General features: G+C 45.5%; 4 protein-coding genes and 1 non-coding gene across 7 annotated transcripts; 4 read left to right on the top strand and 1 right to left on the bottom strand.

The window, feature by feature from the left end:
• Nucleotides 1-5,567: 5,567 nt before the first annotated feature.
• Nucleotides 5,568-5,639, top strand: TRNAD-GUC (transfer RNA aspartic acid (anticodon GUC)). The gene has a single exon. It is a non-coding gene; the product is annotated as a tRNA-Asp (tRNA).
• Nucleotides 5,640-6,337: 698 nt separating this feature from the next.
• On the top strand, nucleotides 6,338-7,654 carry LOC133910075 (RING-H2 finger protein ATL67-like). The gene has a single exon (XM_062352596.1). It carries the CDS (start codon nucleotides 6,727-6,729, stop codon nucleotides 7,330-7,332), a length of 606 nt encoding a protein of 201 aa, XP_062208580.1. The 5' UTR covers nucleotides 6,338-6,726; the 3' UTR covers nucleotides 7,333-7,654.
• Nucleotides 7,655-13,586: 5,932 nt separating this feature from the next.
• Nucleotides 13,587-18,453, bottom strand: LOC133908673 (uncharacterized). Of its 3 annotated transcripts, XR_009908243.1 has the most exons (3): nucleotides 16,764-18,453; nucleotides 14,587-14,652; nucleotides 13,587-13,805 (listed from the first exon to the last, which is right to left on the bottom strand). XR_009908243.1 is itself a non-coding variant. In XM_062350796.1 (2 exons), the coding sequence occupies exon 1, from the start codon at nucleotides 17,516-17,518 to the stop codon at nucleotides 16,775-16,777; it is 744 nt and encodes a 247-aa protein (XP_062206780.1). In that variant the 5' UTR covers nucleotides 17,519-18,453; the 3' UTR covers nucleotides 13,587-14,652; nucleotides 16,764-16,774. The 3 variants fall into 3 exon arrangements, 2 of the variants coding, with proteins under 2 accessions (XP_062206780.1, XP_062206781.1); XM_062350796.1 differs by having other exon boundaries at nucleotides 13,587-14,652; XM_062350797.1 differs by lacking the exon at nucleotides 14,587-14,652.
• LOC133908672 (anthocyanidin 5,3-O-glucosyltransferase-like) lies at nucleotides 18,449-20,650 on the top strand. The gene has a single exon (XM_062350795.1). It carries the CDS (start codon nucleotides 18,511-18,513, stop codon nucleotides 19,981-19,983), a length of 1,473 nt encoding a protein of 490 aa, XP_062206779.1. The 5' UTR covers nucleotides 18,449-18,510; the 3' UTR covers nucleotides 19,984-20,650.
• Nucleotides 20,651-21,224: 574 nt separating this feature from the next.
• LOC133908671 (UDP-glycosyltransferase 1-like) lies at nucleotides 21,225-23,011 on the top strand. Its single transcript, XM_062350794.1, has one exon. It carries the CDS (start codon nucleotides 21,317-21,319, stop codon nucleotides 22,805-22,807), a length of 1,491 nt encoding a protein of 496 aa, XP_062206778.1. The 5' UTR covers nucleotides 21,225-21,316; the 3' UTR covers nucleotides 22,808-23,011.
• The last annotated feature ends 890 nt before the right edge of the window (nucleotides 23,012-23,901 follow it).

Below are 23,901 nucleotides of genomic sequence, written 5' to 3'. Positions count from 1 at the left end.
ACCAGTTGAACCTCCCGTCTTTGGTGCTTAACATGAGGAACATATCACGATTTTCAACTTTAGCAAAAGCTTGCTAACCATGAAATATTCTTCACTTCCTTCTATTGCTCCACACTCCACAACCAAATCCATCACTTCCTTAATAGATTCTAACCTCATTGGACCTTGCAGCACCTCGTTAGATAGCACACTAGAAGACTACATATTTTCTAAAATGCTTTTCATTATCTTAACCATATGGTTCTTCCTACGCTTCTTGGCACTATCAGTATTGGGAAGCACATTTCGTTGCAATTCATTGGCACCCTTCCTATTGATGATGTTTTCCCCTAAGAATTCATCATCATCCAACTGTTCCTTGTCAACCTCTTTACTAGCATCTTCTCCCACTCCTTCACCCGAAACACAAGAAGAAAAACCATCAACATGACTATTCTCAAACATACTTTCAAGTTCTGTGACATTTTCAGATAGCCCATAGCTTTTTTCATTCTGCATATCCCTAAAAACCATAGAGTATTATGCATTTCAAACTTGGCTAAAATAAAAAAAATAAAACAAATGATGTGGAAAAGTGGTTACCCTAGTGTGCTCTTTCCACCAACTGTTGTTTTCTACCACTGTTCTTTTAGCATTATCCCATCCAAGTCTTGTTACTTTATTAATGGTTAACCAAAAGTTGTACAAACCCCTCAATACATTCCATCATTTTTTAAATTGTAACTTTGTGTGTCTCTTTTCCGTCCGAGCAAAGAACTTGCCATGCAGATTCTTAAGTCCTTTGCTATTCAGATTTTCAAAGGCCTATTCTTAGCATTTATTTCCTACACACAAATTTTACAAAACACCCTATTATGAAAGGTGTCCTAATTTATGTTATCTGGAACAAATTTCCCAACATGTGTTTCCTCCATCTATTTTTTCACAAATAATTGTGCAATTAGCAAAAAAATAAAAAATAAATAATTATGCAACTAGTTTCACACGAAAAAAAACATATAAGACAGAGACATGCCACACTATTGGAAACAAAGAAACAACAGATAGCCAGGACATGTGAAATCGAGTTGTTTCAAACACACAACATGCATTCTTCCACACTAGGATCTTTCATCAATTAATGTGTAACTGTAGAGGATTGATGAGTTGGCTTGAGAGACTGCAAATCATATGCAAGTGAAGTAGCTATCACTGCCGGTTGATAAGCTCAATCATCACATAAAAAATTGAGCCATCAAGACCTGACAATGACAGTAGCTATCACTGCCAGTTGGAGTTATGAACAGGCAATGATAGCCTACTGCCGGTACGGCTTCAATGCTCTGCCTATTTGGCTTCTCCCAAAAGCCTTATAAATCCCAGCCTCCGATCGCTCAACTCTCTCTCTCTCTCTCTCTCTCTCTCTCTCTCTCTCTCTCTCTCTCTCTCTCTCTCTCTCTCTCTCTCTCTCTCTCTCTTCCGCCCTCTCCCCTCCACCACCGCCATCGTTGCGATGGAAACTCCACCATGATCGTCAGCTCTAGCCACTCCATGGTCCCCCTTACCACCACCATATCCGCCCACACCATCCACCCCTGCGCCTTCATCCAACGATGAAGCTCCGGTGCCATCGGAGAGCTTGGATGAGGCGTAGTCCTCGGACTCTAGATTAGCGGAGTCCCCCTCTACTGACGAAGTATGGGACTTCTTCATTGATGAATCGAAGCTAAAGAGGCGCTGGTGCGAGGACGACAACGAGGAGGCCACTGAAGCCACCGATGCCAATGACTACTTCTTCGTTGTGGTCGATTCCAACTGGTCGTGGTAGGCATAGGTGCGTAACGGATGCAGTTCTTTTGTGACCACGGCGACCCGAAAGTTTTAAGGTTCCTTTTGCACGCATGGCCGTGTCATTTGCTTTGGTGTACAATGATGACTAATAGCTAGGGTTTAGTTATTAGTGTGATAAAAAATAATGATTCTGGTTTAGTAATATAAAGCTTAATTAATTATGGCATATCGGTTTCAATTTCGATTTTTTGCCTAGATTGTGTATCACTGTTGGTTCGTAGTTGGAACCGGTAGTGATAAGGGATATTCTGCAGATTAGAGCCAATATCAGTGTCAGTTCTTGAGCTGGTAGTGACAATCGGCAGTAATACAATTTTTGAACCGACGGTGTTAAGAGGTTCTGTCATAATGCTTGTTCATTTGGTTTGGGTTAAGAAAAGAACTAGGTTTGTGGGTAGTGATAAGTTGAGCGCATATCCCACCAGAGAGCTTAGTTTATATAGTGAGGGGATTATATTATAACTTGAAAAACTACCAAATGTGCATATATTTAAAATGATAGCTTCCTATTCATCTTCCAAACCCAAATCCATTCACCAAACCAAAAAAAGGCAAATATGAGAATGAACAAATATGTCTATTACCCAATCCAAAACCACACTCACATCATTCCCCGATCCCAACATAACATACAGACGTGACCCGGACCCCTACCGAGACGTTGGGATCGCATCGTTTTGGTGCCCACAAATTTAAGGCCGTCTCCAGCGGAGGAGGCATCGAGCGGCTACATCCCTATATGCGTCCTTTTGCCGATCCGTCCACCCGCAACACCGCTCCAATGGGAGCCGTATCGAGCGGCACAGTGTGTGCGGCAGGTGAGCGGACGGAGGAAGGCAACGGCAAATTTGCGGGAGGAGAGTGGAGACCGCATCACTATTCACAGAGAATGTATGTGGGTCCGAAAGAAGGAGCAGAGTAATAGAGGTAGAAAATAGAGTAGTTGCTGGAGATAAAAAAAATAAAAGATACTGTAATAGTTTTAGAGGATGTTATAATAGTATTATAGGAAATGAATTTTTAGAGTATCTGTTGAAGATGTTCTAAATAATTATAAAGAGTACGTTCTTTTGCAGGGTTTTTCAATATGTACTCTAATCCATGGCACAAATGGCTGTGAGAGGAGGAACTCGAATTTTATTGGTTTGTGATGTGAATTCTTATTAGGCTATATAACGGACGTATTCGGTTTCCGTTTTGAACCGTCTGTATTATATTCGAGTCGTATGTGTTCAACTATATAAATATATATCTTATAAATTGAAAAAGAGTTGAAATACTCGTTATAATCCTTTGTATTAATATAATGAAGATTATCAATTGACGCTCGTGTTTTTTTACAATAAGAGTTTTCTAATATAAAATAGTGTCTAGTGTTTAATTTTATCATGCTTTATTAGTAACCAATGGTATTAGAACCGGATTGATACACCACGACACTAGAAAAAATAGATCGTTCGGTTTCACCAAATCGATTTCGCCGTCGTCTCGGTCCGATCTACGTCGCCTTAGTCTCACCGAATCCGTCGCCGTCGTCTGCCTGGATCTGCGTTCCGTCCGATTCATTCTTCCTTTGCAGCGATTTCAACCGGAGCACCTCGGCAAAACAATCTGCTCACGCGCGCGTGGTGCTGCCTCGCCTCGGCCCGCGTGGATCGCGAGTCCGAGTCGGCCGTACCTGGAAGAGGCTCGGCTGTCATCCATCTACAAATGTTACAGATCCAAGTCTCGAGGTGATATCCAGCCTGCTCTCTCGCGTGAAGACCGAAGCTCGGTGATTCTGCACACCGTAGGTTACTAAGAAGAGTTTACTAGCTTCTTTGCTAATCGTACATCGGAAGTGTACACAGGCTGTAGTTTTTCTTTTTTGCTAGGGTTACACAGCAGTGTACCTAGACCACTGCACATTATTTTTCTTCTGGTATTTCTTGGTCATAAATTATTTAAATTGTGATATTCTGTCACTAGACCGAGATATAAGGTTTTCTTGATGACAAATAAAGATGTGAGCTGTTTTTAGTTGGAAAGCATGTTTGCATGCTACTGTTGCTTTTATCAACTACTGAAGTTGTTTCTGAAACATGCAAAGAAGCTGTTTGACTAAGAGGTTTGTACACTTAGCTTTGTAGAGATAGTTCTTACGTTAATATTTTTTACGATAGTTAGAGTGTTATTTGCCTTACAAAGAATCATATGTTTCATGAAAGAACAAAGCATATTGATGTGACGTATCATTATATTTAACATCTCATTGCTCAAGGTGATATTAAAATATACAAAATAAACACTCACGATAATCCTGTTGATATGATGACAAAGTCAATTCCTGCTACTAAATTTGAACTATGCTCAAGTTTAGTTGGTGTTACAGTTTGAGCCTAGAGACTTTTAGCGTCGTTGATATTTATTATTGAAGAGAGTTTATTGACGACTCTTCATTTGCTACAAGATAGAATTCATCTCAAGATGGAGTTTGTTCGATTGTAATCCGAATTCTTGTTGGACCATATAAGGGACGCCTTCGGTCCACGTTTCGGAACAGTCTGTATTAAACTTGAATCGTATGTGTCCCTCTATATAAATATGTCTTGTAAGCTGCAAGTGGAATTAAGATGTTCATTATAATCTTTTATATTGTACACATCTTTGATATAGTGAAGATTACCAATTAACGCTCGTGGTTTTTCCTGCAAAGATTTTTCAAAAAATTATGTCTCATATTTAATCCTATCATATTTTATTTCTAACAAATTTTGTAGCGGGAAAATTCCAGAGGAACCATGTAAAAATTGTACTCACTTGTGTAGAACTCTCTCTATATTACCGTGGAACTCGTGCACTTCAGAAATCAGAACCTAACCAGGACACTCTAAAGTTGCACAAAATTAAACCACTCTAAATATAGATTTGGGCCCAAACTACCTCGTGCCATCATTGAGGCCCAAGTGGGCCGAAGCCCGGAAGGAACAAAATGCTTGGTGAATAAAGAGGAGAAAGCTCTACCAGGACATATCCTGGTACCTGAAAAGGATTTCATCAGTATGTCGACAACTCGACATGAATCCCGATGCTAAACTAGCTCAGAATTAAATTTCTGACTCCATGCTTTCCTACATGTCATGCACAATCGAAAGTGTATGGTTTTGGCTCTTATGCCACCACTGTACACAGTACGACGGTAATATAGGGTCTAAGCATGTTGTTCTGAGCCGTCTAGCGCTCACACTCTGAGCTGAAACTCTGAACTCAACCATGGCTAGGATCAGCAAATTACCTGAGCAATTGAGCATGGCTAACTAAAGTACTGCTAAATTCAGCAAAGGAGAACAGGTGAAATCGCATCGTCAAAACTCAAAAAGGACGAGTTGCCCGGGGGATCGAGGACAAAGATAGGCTAATAGGCTACTCACAGTAAGAGGTCACGGGTGAGAAGAGGAGACCATTTCAAGTTCCTGCCTGCTCGATCGAGCTTCATCCGTGACGGCATCGCGGCGGCGGAAACTCTAGTCGACATGCAGCTGGTGCGGAGAAGATAGGCTCGTGTGGTCGATGGGGGCAAAGCGAGCGCACAGACTGAAGCGGAACCGGATCACGATCTACTACTAAAAGCCAAGAGCGGAAGCTGGAATATGCTGCTGCGGGTGCTCAGCGATGGATGAAATTGACAGTCATAGTGTTTACCATCATGCAATTATAGTAATATACATTTAGTATTTATGATATCCACCACCATCAAAGTCGTTGTAGTATAGTGGTGAGTATTCCCGCCTGTCACGCGGGTGACCCGGGTTCGATCCCCGGCAACGGCGATTTTTCCTTCTCCGTTTTGCATTTTAGGAAGCTTCAGGTCTCCAGTTTCCAAAGCATGATCTGAACCAATGCAGTTTCGCGCTGTGCTCTACTGACGCCGATAGCAATTCGCCGTTGCACAGAGAACATGTGTTATTAGGACCATACCTCACTTTGGAGGTAAGGGATAAGCTTAATCGTTGGAAATGAAAAGGCAAATCTACCATCTCGTTGATATGGCATTTTGAAGCCACGCTAACAGGTGATGGCTGACAAGCTTGAGCAGCGAGGAGGCAGCATCCCCAGCAAGCCTCCAAACTGGGAAGTCACTCGTGTACCTGTTTCAGAGGAGTTAATTTTAGATACAGTAGTTACGGAAAACCTATCAATAAAAGTTGTGCAACTTTTGTATTTGTTCGGGTGTACGGTAGTGCACTTTTTGGTTATTGATGGTCGTGGCGTTTCTATAATTAAGGTCTCTGCCAGTTTTTACTATTTTCGAACTTGATTTATTTTATAAACTAGATTAATTATCTTCTTCTATAATAAAAATTTCGGGAAAAAAAGTTATGCAACTCCATCAGTCGATCGGACGACATGATATCCTCCAAAATCGACTCCCGCTCTCGCTGTCACCACTCAGCAGTCGTGCGCAAAAAGGTCAAACGAATGAGTTCCAACATAAGTTTCCCTCCCACCCCACGCGGCCACTCCACAAGTGACAAGTCGTTCTCCTACCATCACCCATCGCAGCTTGAGCCGGGCCGAGCCGAGCAGCGCAGCAGGAGGAGAGCATCCCCGACCCCGTCCCCCGCCATTACTCCTCGCCGTCCCTCTTCCCCGGCAATAAATGCAGCCGCTCGAGCCGCGCACCCACCCCCGCCAGATCTAAGCTCCGCGACAACGCGAGAAAGGGGAAAAAAATAGCACCACGCCACCACGCACATTTACTCCCCTCCGCCCCACCACTCGGGTGCGCCTCGGTTCGATCGAGTTCGATCCACCAGACCACCACCACCGTGCGCGAGCACCGCCAATGCCATTCCGCGGCTCCCTCGCCACTAGGGACTCGCTACTTCCGCCGCCGCCGCCGCGGGCAGAACCGCGATGTCGTCGCCCTCCCTCCTCTCCTCGCTCTCCAACCTCGGCCTCGGTTATTCCATCGCTATCGCGCTCGGCTTCCTCGTCCTGCTCGCCTCCCTCCTCCTCGCGTCCTACTTCTGCTGCCGCCGCGGTGGCGGGGACCATTGGGCCGGGTGGTACCCCTCGGGGGCCATCACTTCGGCCTCCAGCTCGGGCCACCTCTCCATCACCGTCCCGCGGGTGCTCTTCGTCGCGGAGGGGTCAGAGTCCCCCGACGCAGCCTACTCCTCGTCAGCCGCCGTGGCATCGTCCCCCGTGGGGCTCGACCCAGCCGCCATCGCGTCCTACCCCAAGGTCCCGTTCTCCAGCAGGGCCGCGGGCACCGAGGCTGACGCCATGTGCTCCATCTGCCTCAGCGAGTATAGGGATGGCGAGATGCTGCGCGTGATGCCCGAGTGCAGGCACAGGTTCCACGTCGCGTGCCTCGACGCCTGGCTGCGCCGGAGCGCGTCGTGCCCGGTCTGCAGGTCCTCGCCCATCCCGACGCCCACCGCTACGCCGCTCGCGACGCCGCTTTCGGAGCTCGTCCCGCTCTCGCAGTACGCCGCCGACCGGAGGCGCAGAAGGTGATGGATGTGAGTTGCCACATTGGTGCAACACTGTGCTCTTCACTATTACCCTCCTTTGTAGCAAATCTTTTTACGTTTAAGGGTGTAAAGTTAGTGGCTTGCTTGATTGGTCATGAGGGCTTTGGGGGATGTTTCAGTTTCACTCTGAGGGTGTGTTTAGGACATCTAAGGAATTGTTTGGTTTGGCAATCAAAATCGCCTTGAGTAAATTTTGTAATGTAGAGGTAGATGATGGAGTAAAGGATAGTGTAAATACATCGTTGCTGGTTTCAATATGCACAGTACCTTCTTATGATACGGCAAATACTTTATGTGCTACGGAAACAGTTGCGAGCTTGATCGAACAGTATAAAATTGGTGCATGATGATTACTTGTATCAATGAATGAAATGAATTACTGTAATATCATGTTGAATCTTTATCTGTGAAATTGTGAAGTAGTATCCCACATCTGCAAGTACATTATTGTTACTGTAGCAAAAGCTAAGCGAAAGCATTCTTCATTAAGACCCTTTATCGGTATAAGAATGAGACCTTTAACTCTGGATGATTGGTGAATTGGACCATCAAGGCCCATGAGTTAAACGAATATTGATTTGTCTGCTACCTTCGTTGGCATGTGAACATGCTAATGTCTGTTCTAGATAGAATGATACTCTGAGCCTCTGAATAGCTTGTCTCAGTTCAATATCTAAGCATCACATTTAGAAGAAAAAAAAACTCTATGTTCTTGCTAAAAAAAATCATCTTTTACCTCCTCTTCGTAATGACTTGTGTAATATTGGGCTTCGGAAGAGTGAATTCATTGTTCATATAGTGACGCAGAAAATTGGATCCTACCTGCTCATTTTGTAGTAGATGTTTACCTACTACTAGTATTGTGTTTGATTTTTCTTCCCATGCAATAATGACAGAAAATAATCCTTTTGGTACGCATTCAATTGCGCTACGCTGTTTCCCTGTCACTTAATTGTCCCTCTGTTGTTTAGTCAATATATCTTGGTGCCATTTGAAGTTGCTTCTGGCCTCGGAAGTACTCTAATTGGGTCCACTTCAATGCTCAGGGATTTCAAAAAGGCTGATGTGTTTTTGTGGGGGCCAACAAGCTAGAACAGCAAGAGTATGTCACTACTGTAGAAACCTTTAATACCCAGCTTCAAAATCTCGACTACTAAATAACATGCAGTGATAGTCCTGTATGCTATTACTTAAAAAACTCTTAACATTTTCAGCTTCAAAATCTCCTTTATTACCTGTTTTGTAGCTGAAGGTTTCACCGGTAGTAATTATCGGTCTCCAATTCAACATGTTTGTGGTAAAACAAAAACATTTTTTTTACGACCAGAGGCATCCGATCAACTATTGCTCGCATGCCCTTGACTAGAAGCTCGAGTATCGATCACTGCTCATTCGCTATTTTTTCACATGAGTTTCACGACTCGAACTCACGACCTCCATCAAAAGCTTCGTGTGTGTGACCTCTCTGACCATCTCACTTCTCATTCGTTTTTTATACAATAGTAAAATCAATCATTTTGACATCTTCTCATCGAATGTTTGAATGGCTATTTGCACATCTAAATGATCCTAAATGAAAATATATTAACTACAAAGTTGTACATCTCATCGAGTTTTATAATGTTAATAGCAAAAATTTGTCTTCATCCGACTCCGTATAAAAAATTTTGTGTCCAATCCGTACTGGACCTTTTCATACGGAGTCCGATTTCGACGTTTGACCTCTACTTTTGAAGCTAATGACAAGACGTATCCTAAAAAAAATATAGGTCATTAGATCTGGACCTTTCTTGACCCAAAAAAGGCTCAAAAGATTCTTGATATGACCTATGAAGTTTTTAGACGAAAACTAACATTCTCCAATTTGTTTGATAATTTTTGAGACATAGTGCTACATCTGAAAATCAATACTGTTCAGACGTTTCATCAATCCGAGTTAACAAACTCGCGATAAAAATATTTCAATTTGCAGTTTTCAACTTTCTGATCTTGTGTGTAGCTTTTCAAATGATTTCTACTAGTTTTACACTAGATCTAAGCCAAAAGTTTATGGTCAAGTATGTGGCTCTCTGTATCAGTTTTAGATATTTATTTGTACATATATATAGTGTTAAATAAAAAAAAGGATCAACTACAAAGTTATAGATCTCATTGAGAGCTATAATTTTCATATAAAGTTTGTCTTTATCCGACTTCGTATGAAAAAAAATTATTTTTTTAAAGATTAGCTGTCATCGATCACGGCTGAAACTTTGTTAAGATTTTTGGGTATTTAAATGATCTTAAATTAAAAGATTTTCAAGTACAAAGTTGTAAGTCTTGTCGATGACTATAATTTTCATGTAAAGTTTTTTCTATCTGACTTCGTATAAAAAAAGTTATGAATTTTTTAAGATACGCTGACATCCATTACCACTATCGGCTCGTCACACGAGCGGATATATACATATTATCACTGTCGGTTCATGGCTAAAACCGGTAGTGATAGTTTAGGTATTACTGCCAGTCGGCGCCCTCACCCGACAGTGAAACATCACTGCTGACTTAAGCCTTCAACCGGCAGTGATGCATTTTATCACTACGAGTTCATAAGTCACATTAGTTGATTCTTTTCGCGTAACTTTTGATATGATAATGATACCTTATCACTGTCGGCCTATTAGATACCGATATTGATAGATCAATATAAATGGCTGGTTTTATAGGAGTATGTAAATGTTTGAGTCGTGACTTACACTTTTGTAACATTAATCCATTTCTCTAGATTACCTACCTGCAAAAGTTTTAGCGGGGAGATCTTTTGATCCTTTTGTCTTTTGTCCTGGTAGGTTGCGTTTAAGTTAAAGGGCAAGTATGGATGGGATATACCTATTCCCCTTTTTTTTTAATATATTCATCTAAATTGTAAGCTTGGTTGGTGGATATGATGAATCAGTTTTTTTTTTTTGGTTGGTGGATAGGATGAGCCTGTTTTGTTTGAATGAGGCTAAGATAGTATAAGAGCAATTAACTAAATTATATCTCTGAATTTTAAATAATAATAGTTAACTATACACTATTCAACATGTACTAATATTTATCAATGCTAATCTTATTGTAGTAATTATTAATTAACAATAAAATATACTAATGATCGCTAATCGTACTCTAATCGACACACTAATAGTGCACTAATAAACACACTAATACTTAACAACCATAATTTTATAGTAATAAATACTAATTAGCAGTACAACATGCTAATTATCATTAATTATTTTTACTAATAATCATGATTAGTTAAGGTGGATGGCATCATCTGGCTAAAATGAATGGATTGTGTAATCCAACATATTTAAAAAATACTCATAAAAATCAGATGATCATATTCACCTGTCCTCCAACCAAACGTCTCAAAAATATACATGGTCATCTCCCATTCAATCTCATTCCACCCACCAAACACACCCTTAATGAATTAATGTCTTTACTTCTCTTCCAGAATTATTGTCTTCACTCTTGTTTCCGCTTGTAAGGGTGTATTTAGTTGGAGGATAAGGTTGGATGAGCTGATCCAATTTTTGTTTAGTAGTACGGATAGAACGATTTAATTTCTTGTTTGGTTGAATGGATATAATTTTGATATGGTTAGTTAAAATTTTATAGGACCCGCTTATCATATATTTAGTTTTTCATTAAAATATATTCATGCAAGATCTTATTTTATTGATTTAATTATAATGAATACAGTGGTATAATCAGACTATAAATCAGATAAACGGTTTAAGAGATAATATTATTTAAAATGTATTAAAAAAAGTCCATTTACTTAATTAATCAGAATATGTCATATCATCAGGGATAAAACTCATTCAGAATATAAATAGATCATAAGCTCATTCAACATTTAAAAAAACATTCACTCAAAATGATCGTTCTATCTAGCTTGCCGTCTAACTAAACACTTCAAAAAACTGAATAGTTATCTATCATGTAGGATATCCTTCTAACCAAATGCACCTTACATGTTTGAAGCTTGACAGCTGGAAATTGAAACTCTGTTGCAGAAGGTACCTTCCAACCAAAAGCTTGATACTTGTGAAGTTCTGAATTCAACCGTTTTTATCATTTCGAAATGAATTCCATTTTTTTACCTTACCTTGCTGATTCTTGTGGGTTTATGGCTAATGCAGTTGTTAAGTGATCGACAACTTTTGGTATACTTTTGCGTCCAGACTAGCGGCTTTGATATATTCGTGTGTTTGCATAACTGTTCTAACTAGAGAGTCCTATATTGTGAATCCATGTACCCTCAGTTGTAATCTACATGCTTCAACTTGCATTCATCTGTTGACCAGTATGATTGTCTATCTTCATCTGTTTTTTTTTCATTGATTTGTGTTTGTTACCTTTCTGGTCTACAACTGTGAGAGCAAAAGGTTACGCTCTGCAAAGTTTCTTAGAAGAGTTGTAATCTCTATGCTTGGATCGCAGAAATTCCCTTAGGAATCAGGGGAAAAAAATTCCGTGTTGCAAACATGTTTTAAAGTTCAGATTTAGTACATGCTCGTGCTTGTACTGGAACACCAAATTGATCTCTTAATCTTAAAAACATGATGTACATGCTCGTGCTTGCAAGAGCAAGCCAGGAAGTAATGGTAAGTCAGCCTGAAGCATTTCTACATGGCTATTGTTTGCTACTGCATCTGTTACTGACTTGCTACTAATACTGTCGGAACCTTTCCTCGACTGCAGTCATTGGAACGAAGAACAGTGCTGAACTCGCGGTGGCTGGCACGAGCTGGCATCGATCTGTGCAAACAATGTGTACATCGAAGACAAGGAGGCTGGGCGGGCATCATCACGCCGGAGAAGCGGGGAGCAGGGAGGATGAGATTACTGGCGACCGGGCGTACAGGCGTACTGCATACATCTATGGCTACCTCTGAAATACGCGTCTTCCATCATGTACAATGAGAGCTGGAGCACTGAAGCAGCAGAGACGGTGCTGGCGTGCACATGCAAGCTGGACGGCGGGGCATTGTATCGGGGCTGGAACGGTCGGCAGGATGAGCAGGCGAGGCTGTCTGCTAGTCAGGGAGTACACTGTAATGACTGTATAATACTGGTACGTGAAACAGAGCTGCAGTTCGCACGATTTGGACTGATTTAACGAGGACGAACCAGCTGGGATAAAGAAAAAGAACCGAAGCATGCCAATATCTTATTCTAAGGGATATTGTCGGCTTACTCGCTGTAGAATATACCTTCCTTGTTTTCTTTTCTTTTTATGGTTAGGCACTCTTACGCGTAGGTGTTGGAATTCTGATGGCTCGAAGAATGGGTTGTTATGCACATATACGGATATACCTGTTGTGGTGTACGCTTCAAGTGCAAATATGCGTGGTTTTGGGGTTTCTGTTTTAACTTTTATTTTCATTTCGATTTCAAATTTTTAAAGATACTTTTTTCTCAGAGGGCTTTGGATTATTTTATTGGAAATAGTTTCTTGAGCTACGCCTTCTTTTTTAGGGAATCTTGAGCTCACATGTGAGGCCTTTAGCCCAATTTGAAGATTCCACAAGGCCAACTCTTCAAGATCACCCAATGATTCAAACACAAAAGAAGCTCACATGTGAGGCCCAATTTTATTGTGGCCCATAAAAGGGCCCATGAGCACCATTACCCCCAGGTGTATGAGTGCAGAAATGCTATAACTCCGGAACGGCCCGTTCAGTCCATAGCTTATTGTTGGGCTGATCTAAAAATATTATCTATTTGAGTTTATTTTTGTATTCTATCTCGTATCTCTAATGTTTTAGATGTTCAAGTTTAATGTTTCAGACGTTATGGAATTTTGTTAGAATAATTATTTCTGTATGTTGTATCTCGAAAACTCTTGCTTATAGATCTGGACCCGAAAAAATTATCCATTTGAGTCAATTTCTATATTTTCGTATCTTTAATGTTTCAGACGTTAAAATTTAATGTTTCAGACGTTGTGAAAATTTGTTGCCATAGTTATTTTCGTATGTTGCATTATGGAATCTCTTGCGTGCAGATATGGACCCAAAAAATTATCCATTTGAGTTAATCCTATATTTTCGCATCTCCAATATTTTAGATATTCAAATTTAATGTTTCAAACGTTATGAAAATTTGTTGCTATAGTTATTTTCATATATTGCACTGTCACATCCGGTTTTTAAGAGAATGTATGTCAGGATCAAGATTCAATACATGCAGTGACTTCATAAGTGATAACATAATTGTGTCAATAAATAACGATAATATTCATTAAAAAATGACCCATAGGTAAAGAAAATACTAAGATAACTTTCAGCGGCAGCAGGTCTTCCATCCATCCACAGGCGTTGTCCGGGGGAGCGCCAGCTTATGACATGGTCTTCAGGTCGACATCTTCCTTCGCCTAGAACTCGGCTCCATCGGTCGAGATGTCTGCGAATTCCTCACCTTCTGAGCAACATCAAGAAGTTGGGAGAAGGCAAGCGTTAGTACATAGAGTACTTAGCAAGTGTGGGAAAACATGACATGTAGGCTTTAAGACAAGGAAAAACTTGACTCGGACTAACTGCAACTATGCCAATCTAATCTTGGACTCAAAAGACATAGCAATATATTTACTATGTGATGACTCCAACATTAAAGGAGACAACTCATCGGATTCCATCCGACTACCAGTCTCACCAGATATCCCATATCCGGCTATCGACTCATTGGGATTTCACCACCCGACTACCCAAAACCAACCATCCAAGATCCCCAATAATTATGAAGAAGTCAAAGCTCGCTCTTAACCGTGAGCACGACTGATCGATCAGTTTTACACTCTGTAAAGTTTGCACACTTTACCTACGAGTCATGATTTCCGTTTTGTTTTACACTTCCGGGGTGTAAAACCGGTCCTTAGGACCCCCCACAGTAACAACCACAAACCTGTTGTGCAGCAGCACCTTAAACTAACCATTTAGTTGAGATCCCTATACCATGTTACTACAAGATTACCATACCCAAATTTTTGTTGCATAAACATTAGTATAGATTAACCTTTACCCTAAACATAACAGCACTAGCATATCTACCCTTCATTTTCCATGATTCATCAACGACGACAAGGATAGTCAAGTAAAATCTAGTAAAACCCTAACCATGGGATTCCAAATTAGACAAACATGCATCTAGAAAAATAAAAGCTACACTTTCCTACAATGGGATCAAAGTGATCAAGGACACTTGCCTTCGAATGCAGGTTGATCAAATTCCTCGAACGTCTGGTCCTGCAAGTTTACACACTGCTAGTCTCCTAAAGCAATCGCACACACCGAAAATAAACAAACACAACATCTAAGAACAATACACAAAACAGTAGAAATGCACTATAAAAAGGTTACTAATTGATAGTACACGCTGCTACAATCGTGTAAGCGCAAGAATCGCCTAAAACAGAGCTCGTATGAAAAAGTCATGAAGGTTTTAAAGCTACAGGAGCTTTTCTTAAAAGGTGCAAGGGCTAAATTGTAAAAACAGAAAGTTCTAGGGGCTTATTTGTAAAATTTAGGGACCTATTTGTAATTATACAAAGGTTTAGGTGCTAAAAAGTAAAATATAGTAGTACCAAGGGTATATTTGCGAAAACAGAAAAGTTTGAGAGCTTAAATGTAAAATTACCTAATTTCAAAGAATAAGGGAATTATTTTTATGCAGAAAAACCTATTTATTGCGTCACGCTGACCTCATCCTACTGACTGGGCTCAGGTGGTTGACGTGCCCGTGCCACGTAGGACAAAAGTGTTTACGTGGCACGCTGACATGGCCTGGGTGGCTGACTGGGATTAAGTGCACATGTGGCGCGATCTAACTGGTCACCGAAAGGTTATCCAAGCTTTTAATCTTAACCGCACACAAGAGATCCAACGACTCAGCGTGATTGGGGAGGTTTGATGGCCGATGGTGACAGAGAGACGGCGGCGTTGCCGCGGACATGGCTGGAGCATCGCCGGCGAAGCGCGGAAACGAGCTATGGTCTACCAAACGCGATGGGAAATGACACAATTGAACGAGATGATGATGGGGATTCTCACCGAGGGTTTTTCGACGGTCGGAGAGGTCTTAGCGGTGTTCAGCGACTGAGAGATGCAGCGGTGGAGGTCGGAGCTCGACGGGATCTCGGCTACGGCGGCGGAGGAGCGAAATCAACTGTTAGTGAAGCTCCCTCGGGGTTCTACGGTGCCGAAGAGGTGATCAATTGGCCACGAGATGCAGTGGGTAAGGCTATCAACGGCGAGGTGGCGGCGGAACTTACCAGCGTTCAGTGGGAAGGGTCATTCGGCGGCGGAACAGCGTCGATAAGCGGCGAAAAGGGATCCTCGTGCTTCGGCGAAGCTGATGGCGGTCTCAGGTGCGCCGGGGAGGGCTCAGATGCGGCGGAACGGCGCTCAGCGTAGCTCGGTGGCGGCAATGGCGGCTCAGCGACGGTGAGGGGAATGCGGGATGGGGGGCGCGGGGGCTGCAGACGCATCTATATAGGTGAGAGGATGCGCGTGCCGTTGCGGAGATGTGGGCGCGAGGGGTGGAACGCGCGACGGCGAAATCGAGCGACGCGGCACGGCGGTTGCGGACGCGAGCGCGAGTGCGGGCGCGATGCGGAAGAAAGCGCTGACAGGCGGGGCCCGGTTGTGAGAGAGAGAGAGGGGGCGGGCTGGGCTGCGCTGGGCTGGGAGGTGGGCCGCGACAAAAAAACAGGCATCACATGCACCCATGGGGTTTCACCCGAAAATGTTACGTGCAATATGGAGTGATGTTACGGTGGGAATTTTCTCCTGAAATCGGATGCATATAACGAACTATTTTGATGTATATTTTTTAATATTACAGACACTTCTCTTCGATATTACAGAATTAGTGTTTGATGTTACGATGAAAGAACATAGCGTCCGATGGAAAATTTTCCAACGGACATCCAGGTGCTAGTAAGACCGTTCTGAATGTCATGCCAATGATGCTATTATTTTTGTCTCTAGATTTGTCCTTTCTCAATGCAGGAATAATCAATAAGTTGTTTTGGAGAAAAGGTTATCAATAAACCTATAAACAGAACATGTGACATCAGGAAAAAAGAACTATGAAAAGCACGGTTGTTAGCCTACCAATCAATATCAAAGACACGGATTAGTTGGTTTGTTCCCGTCCTGTCAGAGGAGATTGAAACTACTCTAAAGTTGATTGATTGTGGGCTGAACTAGTAGTTGGCCTTTCATAAGAATCTTGAGAGAAGTAGTATATATATAACAGTCGCTCACCTCGAATAAAAACGTAGGTACACAACAATCTATAACTCATACAGAAAGGGAGGGGAGAAAGACAAAAGGTACAAAATTAGAGTGACAAAATATATGAATCCGCGGAGGTAACAACCTGCTAGCTGATCAGCTGACGTTTGCAACGCAGTCCGTGGTTTTACTCTGCACGGTGGTGAAGGCCCCCACCTCCAGCGTGATGGAGCAGTTCATCTTGATGTCGAGGTCCCTCTTGTAGATGCCAAGAAGGTTCACCCTCCCGGTGATCTCCGTGTAGCTCGTCAGGTTGTAGTCCTGTCCGAAGATGAGGTCGGTTATGTTGACGTTGGGCGAGATGCGGTCGGCGAGCACGTCGAGCGTGACGTTCATGCGCAAGGTGCGGTCGGCGCCGACTTCGCCGTCGGGCGCGTACGCCACGCCGACCGTCTCCCCGGCGTAGTAGAAGTCCGTCTCGCTCCGCGCGAACCTGAACGAGGCCACGTTGGGGTTCTTGATGGAGATGTCCGCGTTGAGCGTGGCGTTCACGGACACCGGGTGCTGCTGGGTGCCGAGATCGCCGTCGACGCCCTCCAGCGTGACGCGGTTCATGGTGAGGATGGGGTCCTTGACCCTGAACACGGTGAGCGCGAGCACGAGGATGACGATGCCCAGGATGACCACGGAGGTGGTGCAGCAGCCGCAGCAGCAGAGCAGGCACCTGCGCTTGCGGAGGTACTGCATGGAGCGCCAGCGCCTGGTGGTCGCGGCCGCCTCCTCGTCCGCGGCGTCGTTGGTCGTCGCCGGGTGGACGGTCGGGGACGGGAGGGCGAGCGGCCTCATCGGCTCGTGCTTCTCCTCCACCTTGGCGGCGTTGTACGGCCCTGTGGTTGCCATGGGGGTGGAATGGAAGACCAAAACAAGCAGCGCAAAGCAGGGCTGGTTTATTTGCGAGTGCCGAGTTGGATATGAGAACTTTTGACGCTGGGTCGCACGGCTTTATACGGTGGATTCTAGCAATTTTTGACGTGTTCTCGCGACGGAGCGGGGCAAACACGTTCGCTTGACTTTGCCAGTTTGCCATCGCTTGAAGCCTTGAACTGTGGACTGCTCCAATAAATGAAGCATTGCAGGTTTCCGCTGACACAAATTGACTCCCGGCCTTTTCATAGTCACCATGCGCATGTTTGGCTTTTTTATCTACTAGTTTTGCCGGGCAAGGATTAGCAAGACAAATCTTGTTAGGGGAGTAGAGTTAATTTGTCTCTGCCTTGAAAGAAGATCAATTCCATAGGAGACAGGTATCAAAGAAATTCTAATCCATTTTGGTTAAATTCAAATAAGTAAAGGAATCAAATATACTTGTTTGTACTCTAATCTTGTTAGACAAAGCTAGACAACGATGGGCAAGAAAATCAAACATACCCCGTAACACCAATTCACCATAGCCACCTGTCACGTGAGCTTCGTTGCTAGATCCTTGATCGTCCGGAGGTCTGCTCCGGATCGATCGCTTGGAGCCCGGAGAGGGGCGCACCGACGCACAGTTCAATTACTGTTCGCTCCAGAAAACGGTTGCACCGGGACGAGTTGGTCGCGGAAGGCATGACGACCCTTTTCGTCAACAAAATTGTAGTCCCGACTCCCGAGTCGCGACCCGTGAGAAGCGTTTAATCAGCTCGAGGGAGTGATCAAATTTGACCTCAAGCACTTGACTTGGTATAGTGTGATCAGCTACTACGATTGTGGAATCATAGGCTAATCTTTCTCCATAAAATAATATATCCCTGCTTCACAAACTTACAGGCGACAGCACAACTTCTGTACGTAGTACAACTTTACCAGCATCTCTTTAGAAAAAAAGGAGGAATGCACCAAGACGAAAGGATATGAAAGATACGGGTCAAAGCTGCCGGCCGGAACGACTCCACAAAACAGCACGGCCGTGCCAAGAAAGCGAGAGCACGATGGAACCCGGCCGCCGCGTTGTGCTGTACGCCGGCTTGGGCGTGGGCCACCTGACCCCCATGGTGGAGCTCGCCAAGCTCTTCCTCTGCCGCGGCCTCGCCGTCATCATCGCCGTCCCGACCAGGCCCGGTCCCGCCTCCGTTGCCAGCCTCGCCGCCGCCAACCCCTCCGTCTCCTTCCACCTCCTCCCGCCCCCGCCCTATCCCGACCCGGATCCGAGCCAGTTCGTGCGCATGCTCGACACGTTCCGGCTGTGCGCGCCCTCCCTCCTCGCGCTCCTCCGATCGCTCCCCTCCGTTGCCGCGCTCGTCGTCGACATGTTCTGCGCCCACGCCGTCGATGTCGCCGCCGCGCTCAACGTCCCCGCGTACATCTACTGGACCTCGTCCGCCCGCGCCTTCGCTTCCTTCCTCCACCTCCCTTACTACTACTCCAAGACGGCCAGCTCCCTCGGCGACATGGGCAAGGCGCTCCTTCACTTCCCTGGCGTCCCGCCGATCGCGGCATCGGACATGCCGTCCACGGAGCAGGACAGGGAGGGCAGGGCGTACAAGGCGCGGACCGCGCTGTACGCACGCGTCGCTCAGGCGACCGGCGTGCTGCTCAACACCTTCGAGTGGCTGGAGGCGAGGGCCGTGAAGGCGCTTCGGGAGGGCGCCTGCGTCCCGGACCGCCCGACGCCGCCGGTGTACTGCGTCGGGCCGTTGGTGGCGGCAGGCACATCCGAGGCGGGCGAATCGGAGCGGCACGCGTGCCTCGCATGGCTAGACGCGCAGCCGGACCGCAGCGTTGTGTTCCTCTGCTTCGGCAGTGTGGGCGCCTTCTCGGTGACGCAGCTGAAAGAGATAGCCCGCGGGTTGGAGACCTCCGGCCACCGGTTTCTGTGGGTCGTACGTAGCCCACTTCAGGACCCGAGCAAATTCATCGAGCCGCGACCGGAGCCGGACCTTGAGGAGCTGCTTCCCGATGGGTTCTTGAAGAGGACGCGGGAGCGTGGGCTGGTAGTGTCCTCGTGGGCACCGCAGGCTGAGGTGCTGCATCACGGCGCGACCGGCGCTTTCGTGACTCACTGCGGCTGGAACTCGGCGCTGGAGGGCGTCACGGTGGGGGTGCCATTGCTGTGCTGGCCGCAGTACGCGGAGCAGAGGCTGAACAAGGTGCTCATCGTGGAGGAGATGAAGGTTGGGGTGGTGATGCAGGGCTACGACGAGGAGCTGGTGAGCGCGGAGGAGGTGGAGGCGAAGGTGAGGCTGGTGATGGAGTCCGAGGAAGGCAAGAGGCTCCGGGAGAGGCTGGCGGTGGCGAGGGAGAAGGCCGCGGATGCCCTCATGGACGGCGGGCCGTCGCGGCTGGCGTTTGACCAGTTTCTGAAGGATTTGGGGAGGTCCAAGTGATCATTCGGCATTTGGGCACAAGATTCACGCGAATGACATGTTTGGGCGGATTTATGTTCAAGATGTTGTGAGAACGGGTAAGAGATCCAGAAGAACAGGTCGTTTGATCAAAGCATCATTGAAGCGGAATTATCTTGGAAATAAATTTGAGTTGGAATCCATTTGCTCTTGACGATCATGCCTGGGGACCTAACGATCATGTCAGGCACCCGCGTGAGATGCACATTGATCGTCCCAGCTCCTATCTCTGAAGGGAGGAAGGGATCCACGAAGTCCCCCGACTCGACAACACCGTCCACATCCGCAGCTTGCGTGCTCGTCTCCTGCGTTGCTCGATGGGTCTCTCACTCTCCACCATGTAGGTAGTCCACCAGTAGTAGTAGACTGAGAAGACTACGAACATTCTTCGCTGCATCCAACTATGCAAGCCCTCCGCATCTTGATCGTTAACATCCCTGGCGACGAGTTCACCCGAATTGTTGCAACACTTCTGGAAAGGCCTGGAATACTGGATGTATCGTGCTATGCTAATTGGGCTTGGAGCGAAGTAGCCCAGTAATGAACGAAATAGGCCGAGTTGTAAAGTTTCACGGTCCGTTCTTCAGACTCTGAACTTTTTCCTTATTTTCTCGTCTCTAACCGTATTTTCTTTATTTTGTTTCTTTCTTGATTTTCTTTTCTGTTCTTATTTCTCTTATTTTTAACAACTTCACTTCGAGTGAATCGTGAAGAGAAAAAAAAAGATAATACCGTCTTGAAAGGAATGACCTTAGAAATCACTTCGTGACGGGAACCATAAAGAAAAACCGTTAAAATATTAAAAAAAAATTTATCGTAAAGAAATTCTATCGTTAAAGAGAAACCGTTGAAAACGATCTTAAAAGAGACTTTGACTCCTGAGCGAGAATCGTCGCTCCTGAAGAGACGATCAAACGAGTTAACGTTCTTGTCGGGCTTGACTGGTCGATGCCAGGCAAGCGCTTCTGCTGAAGATCAAGGGTGAACATGTCAACGATTTTCTTCCTCAGCGGTACGAATCGCTCATTAAAATTCGCTGAGAACACCTCAGAGGATAACATGAGGTCCGATCGTTTATTTGAAAAATAGTGAAGCTAGAAAGGTGCCACGATTAGACCCGTACTCCCGTGCACGACGATTCGGTAGGACTTGTGGACCAAAACAAAGCCGCCGTGTAACGGTATAAGTACAACTCGGTTGTCAGTGGAAGCACACCACGGCGGTGAGAGAAGTCGGAGGCAAACGCAAGCTTTGCCAACATCTTCTAGCTCAAGCTGCCGTGTGGCCTTTCATTCGCCAGTGCAGTAATCCCTCAATGACGACCCCAGATGGTTGCCATGATGAGCAGCCGAAGAAGCTGGTGGTCATCTACTCCCCGCCAGCGATGATCGGCCACCTGGTCTCCACGGTGGAGCTCGGAAAGCTGCTCGCAGAGCACGGTCTCAAGGTCACCATCGCCCTCGGCGGGCAGGCTGACGATCACAAGGCCGCCGGCAGCACCACAGCTAATCCTCTTCTCGAAGGCGTCGGGGCCGCCCACTCCGATCTCTCTGTGCACCGCCTACCTCAGATCACGCGCCCGAGCCACGTGCCAGCCCATGACCACGTGGCGCAGGCCTTCGAGCTCGCTCGCGCCTCTACCACTGACCTCCGTGACTTCCTCCGCTCCACCTCCCCTGCAGCCCTCCTCCTCGACTTCTTCTGCGGCAGCGCCGTGGACGTCGGCGCCGAGCTCGGCATCCCGACGTACTTCTTCTTCACCTCTGGCGTCGCCGGCCTCGCCTTCTTGTTATATCAGCCGGTCATCCATGGACAGACCACTCTGAACCTCCGAGACCTCGGTGGCGACCTTCTGCACGCGCCGGGCCTCCCTCCGGTACCGGCAGATCACCTAGCCGAGGCTGTCCTCGACCGCAACAGCCTTTCCAGCAGGCACTTCCGCGCCTTGTCCGAACAGTTGAACAACTCCCAAGGCGTCATCGTGAACAGCTTCCGCTCCCTGGAGCCACGCGCCACGGGCGCCATCGTGGCCGGCCTGTGCACGCCCCCCGGGCGTCGAGCTCCACCGCTGCACTGCATCGGTCCACTGATAAAGTCGGAGGTCGGCGCAAAAAGGCACGAGTGCCTCGTGTGGCTCGACGCCCAGCCGAAGGCCAGCGTGGTGTTCCTCTGTTTCGGCAGCTTGGGCCGGTTCAGCGCAGAGCAGACGAAGCATGTGGCGCGCGGGCTGGAGATGAGCGGGCAACGGTTCCTGTGGGTCGTGCGCCGCCCGCCTGGCGATGACGACGAGCAGCAGCCGGACCCCGACCTTGACTGGACCGGTTCGGCGCTCCTCCCGGAAGGCTTCCTGGCCCGCACCAAGGACAGGGGGCTGGTCGTCAGGTCGTGGGCGCCGCAGCGCGAGGTGCTGGCCCACAGCGCTGTGGGCGGGTTCGTGACGCACTGCGGGTGGAACTCGGTGCTGGAGGCCGTCGTGGGCGGGGTGCCGATGCTTGCGTGGCCGATGTACGCCGAGCAACGGATGAACAAGGTGTTCTTGGTGGAGGAGATGCGGCTGGCCGTGGCTGTGGAAGGGTACGACAAGGAGATGGTCAAGGACGAGGAGGTGGCGGAGAAGGTGAGATGGCTGATGGAGTCAGACGGTGGCGCGGAGCTCCGGCAGAGAACGTGGGCTGCCATGCGGCAGGCGAAGGAGGCGCTGTGCGACGGCGGCGAGTCTAAGATTGCACTGTTGGAGCTTGTAAGACATTGGAAAATGCTGGCGTGGACGGGTGAATGGCGTAAAGGACGAACACAAACTAGATGAACAAGCAAGTTAATTCGTGTGACTGTACAGACTAGAAATTTAGTTTACAGTTGAATAATAAATATTTGTGTTAATAATAGTTATATGTTAAGATACATCAACTATTTATATTTAAATATTAGAATGTAAAATATAAATGTAATTTTTGTTTAAAATATTGGAATCATGTTTATTATTTGTGAATAGATCTAATTTATAATTTTCGTTTTATGTGTTATGAAAATTGATTTTTATTTGTTTCTTGATTTTTTGAAATTATTATTATTTTTAATGTCGTCACCGTATCTCATATTATTATTATTAAATATATTATAAATTCTTTGATATTATTTTTGTGTGATAATTCATAATATGTTTGCATTCTATTGTTTTAATTTTGTAAGGTTTGATTATAATTGATTTGGAAAAGTGTGTTGATTGCTAACATAATTAAGTTGGAGTTTGCTAACGTAACCTTGTTGGACAAATGATATCTGCAATAAAAAAGTGAAGGAAATGTAAGGCAATAAGTAGTCTTAGGGCTGGACTCTATGATTTATTTTTTTAATCTTCTACGTTATTTTGTCTGGTTCTTGATCTATGGTTATAATTAGTCAATCAATTAATTCGACGATCGAATGTTTTACTTTTTTATGAGAATTTTAAGGATTTTCTTAGGATTAACGGGGAGGCACCAAAAGAGCCTCCAATTAGTAAATATAAGATTGTACTAGCTATAATAATGTAGTGGCGATGTACAAGACGGTTTCGATGCACGTAGATTTAAAAAAAAATCTATATAACTCCAACTATTGAACGGTGTATATTTAAAATTTTAAACTATAAAATCAGATACGGTAGATCTTAAATTTTACAAATCATTTACTTAACTCCATAACCTAGTGTCTGAGGCGGTTTTTGCCTCGCTGATGTCCACGCTATGTAACACCCGTTCAAATTTTGCCGCGGCCCAGCCCAATTTTCCGAGTTCGGCCCAGATCGCGCAGTGCAGCCGGCCCAACATCCGCGCTCTCTCGCCGACACCCGGGTCCCACCTGTCGGCGCTCTCTTCTCCACCGTGCCACGCCGCGCTCGCGCCCGCGCTGCCTCCGCAA

Source organism: Phragmites australis, chromosome 2 (assembly GCF_958298935.1).
Source record: "Phragmites australis chromosome 2, lpPhrAust1.1, whole genome shotgun sequence".
NCBI classification, from domain to species: Eukaryota; Viridiplantae; Streptophyta; class Magnoliopsida; order Poales; family Poaceae; genus Phragmites; species Phragmites australis.
The sequence above is the reverse complement of the archived record's forward strand: the minus strand, read 5'-3'. Positions and strand labels throughout refer to the sequence as shown.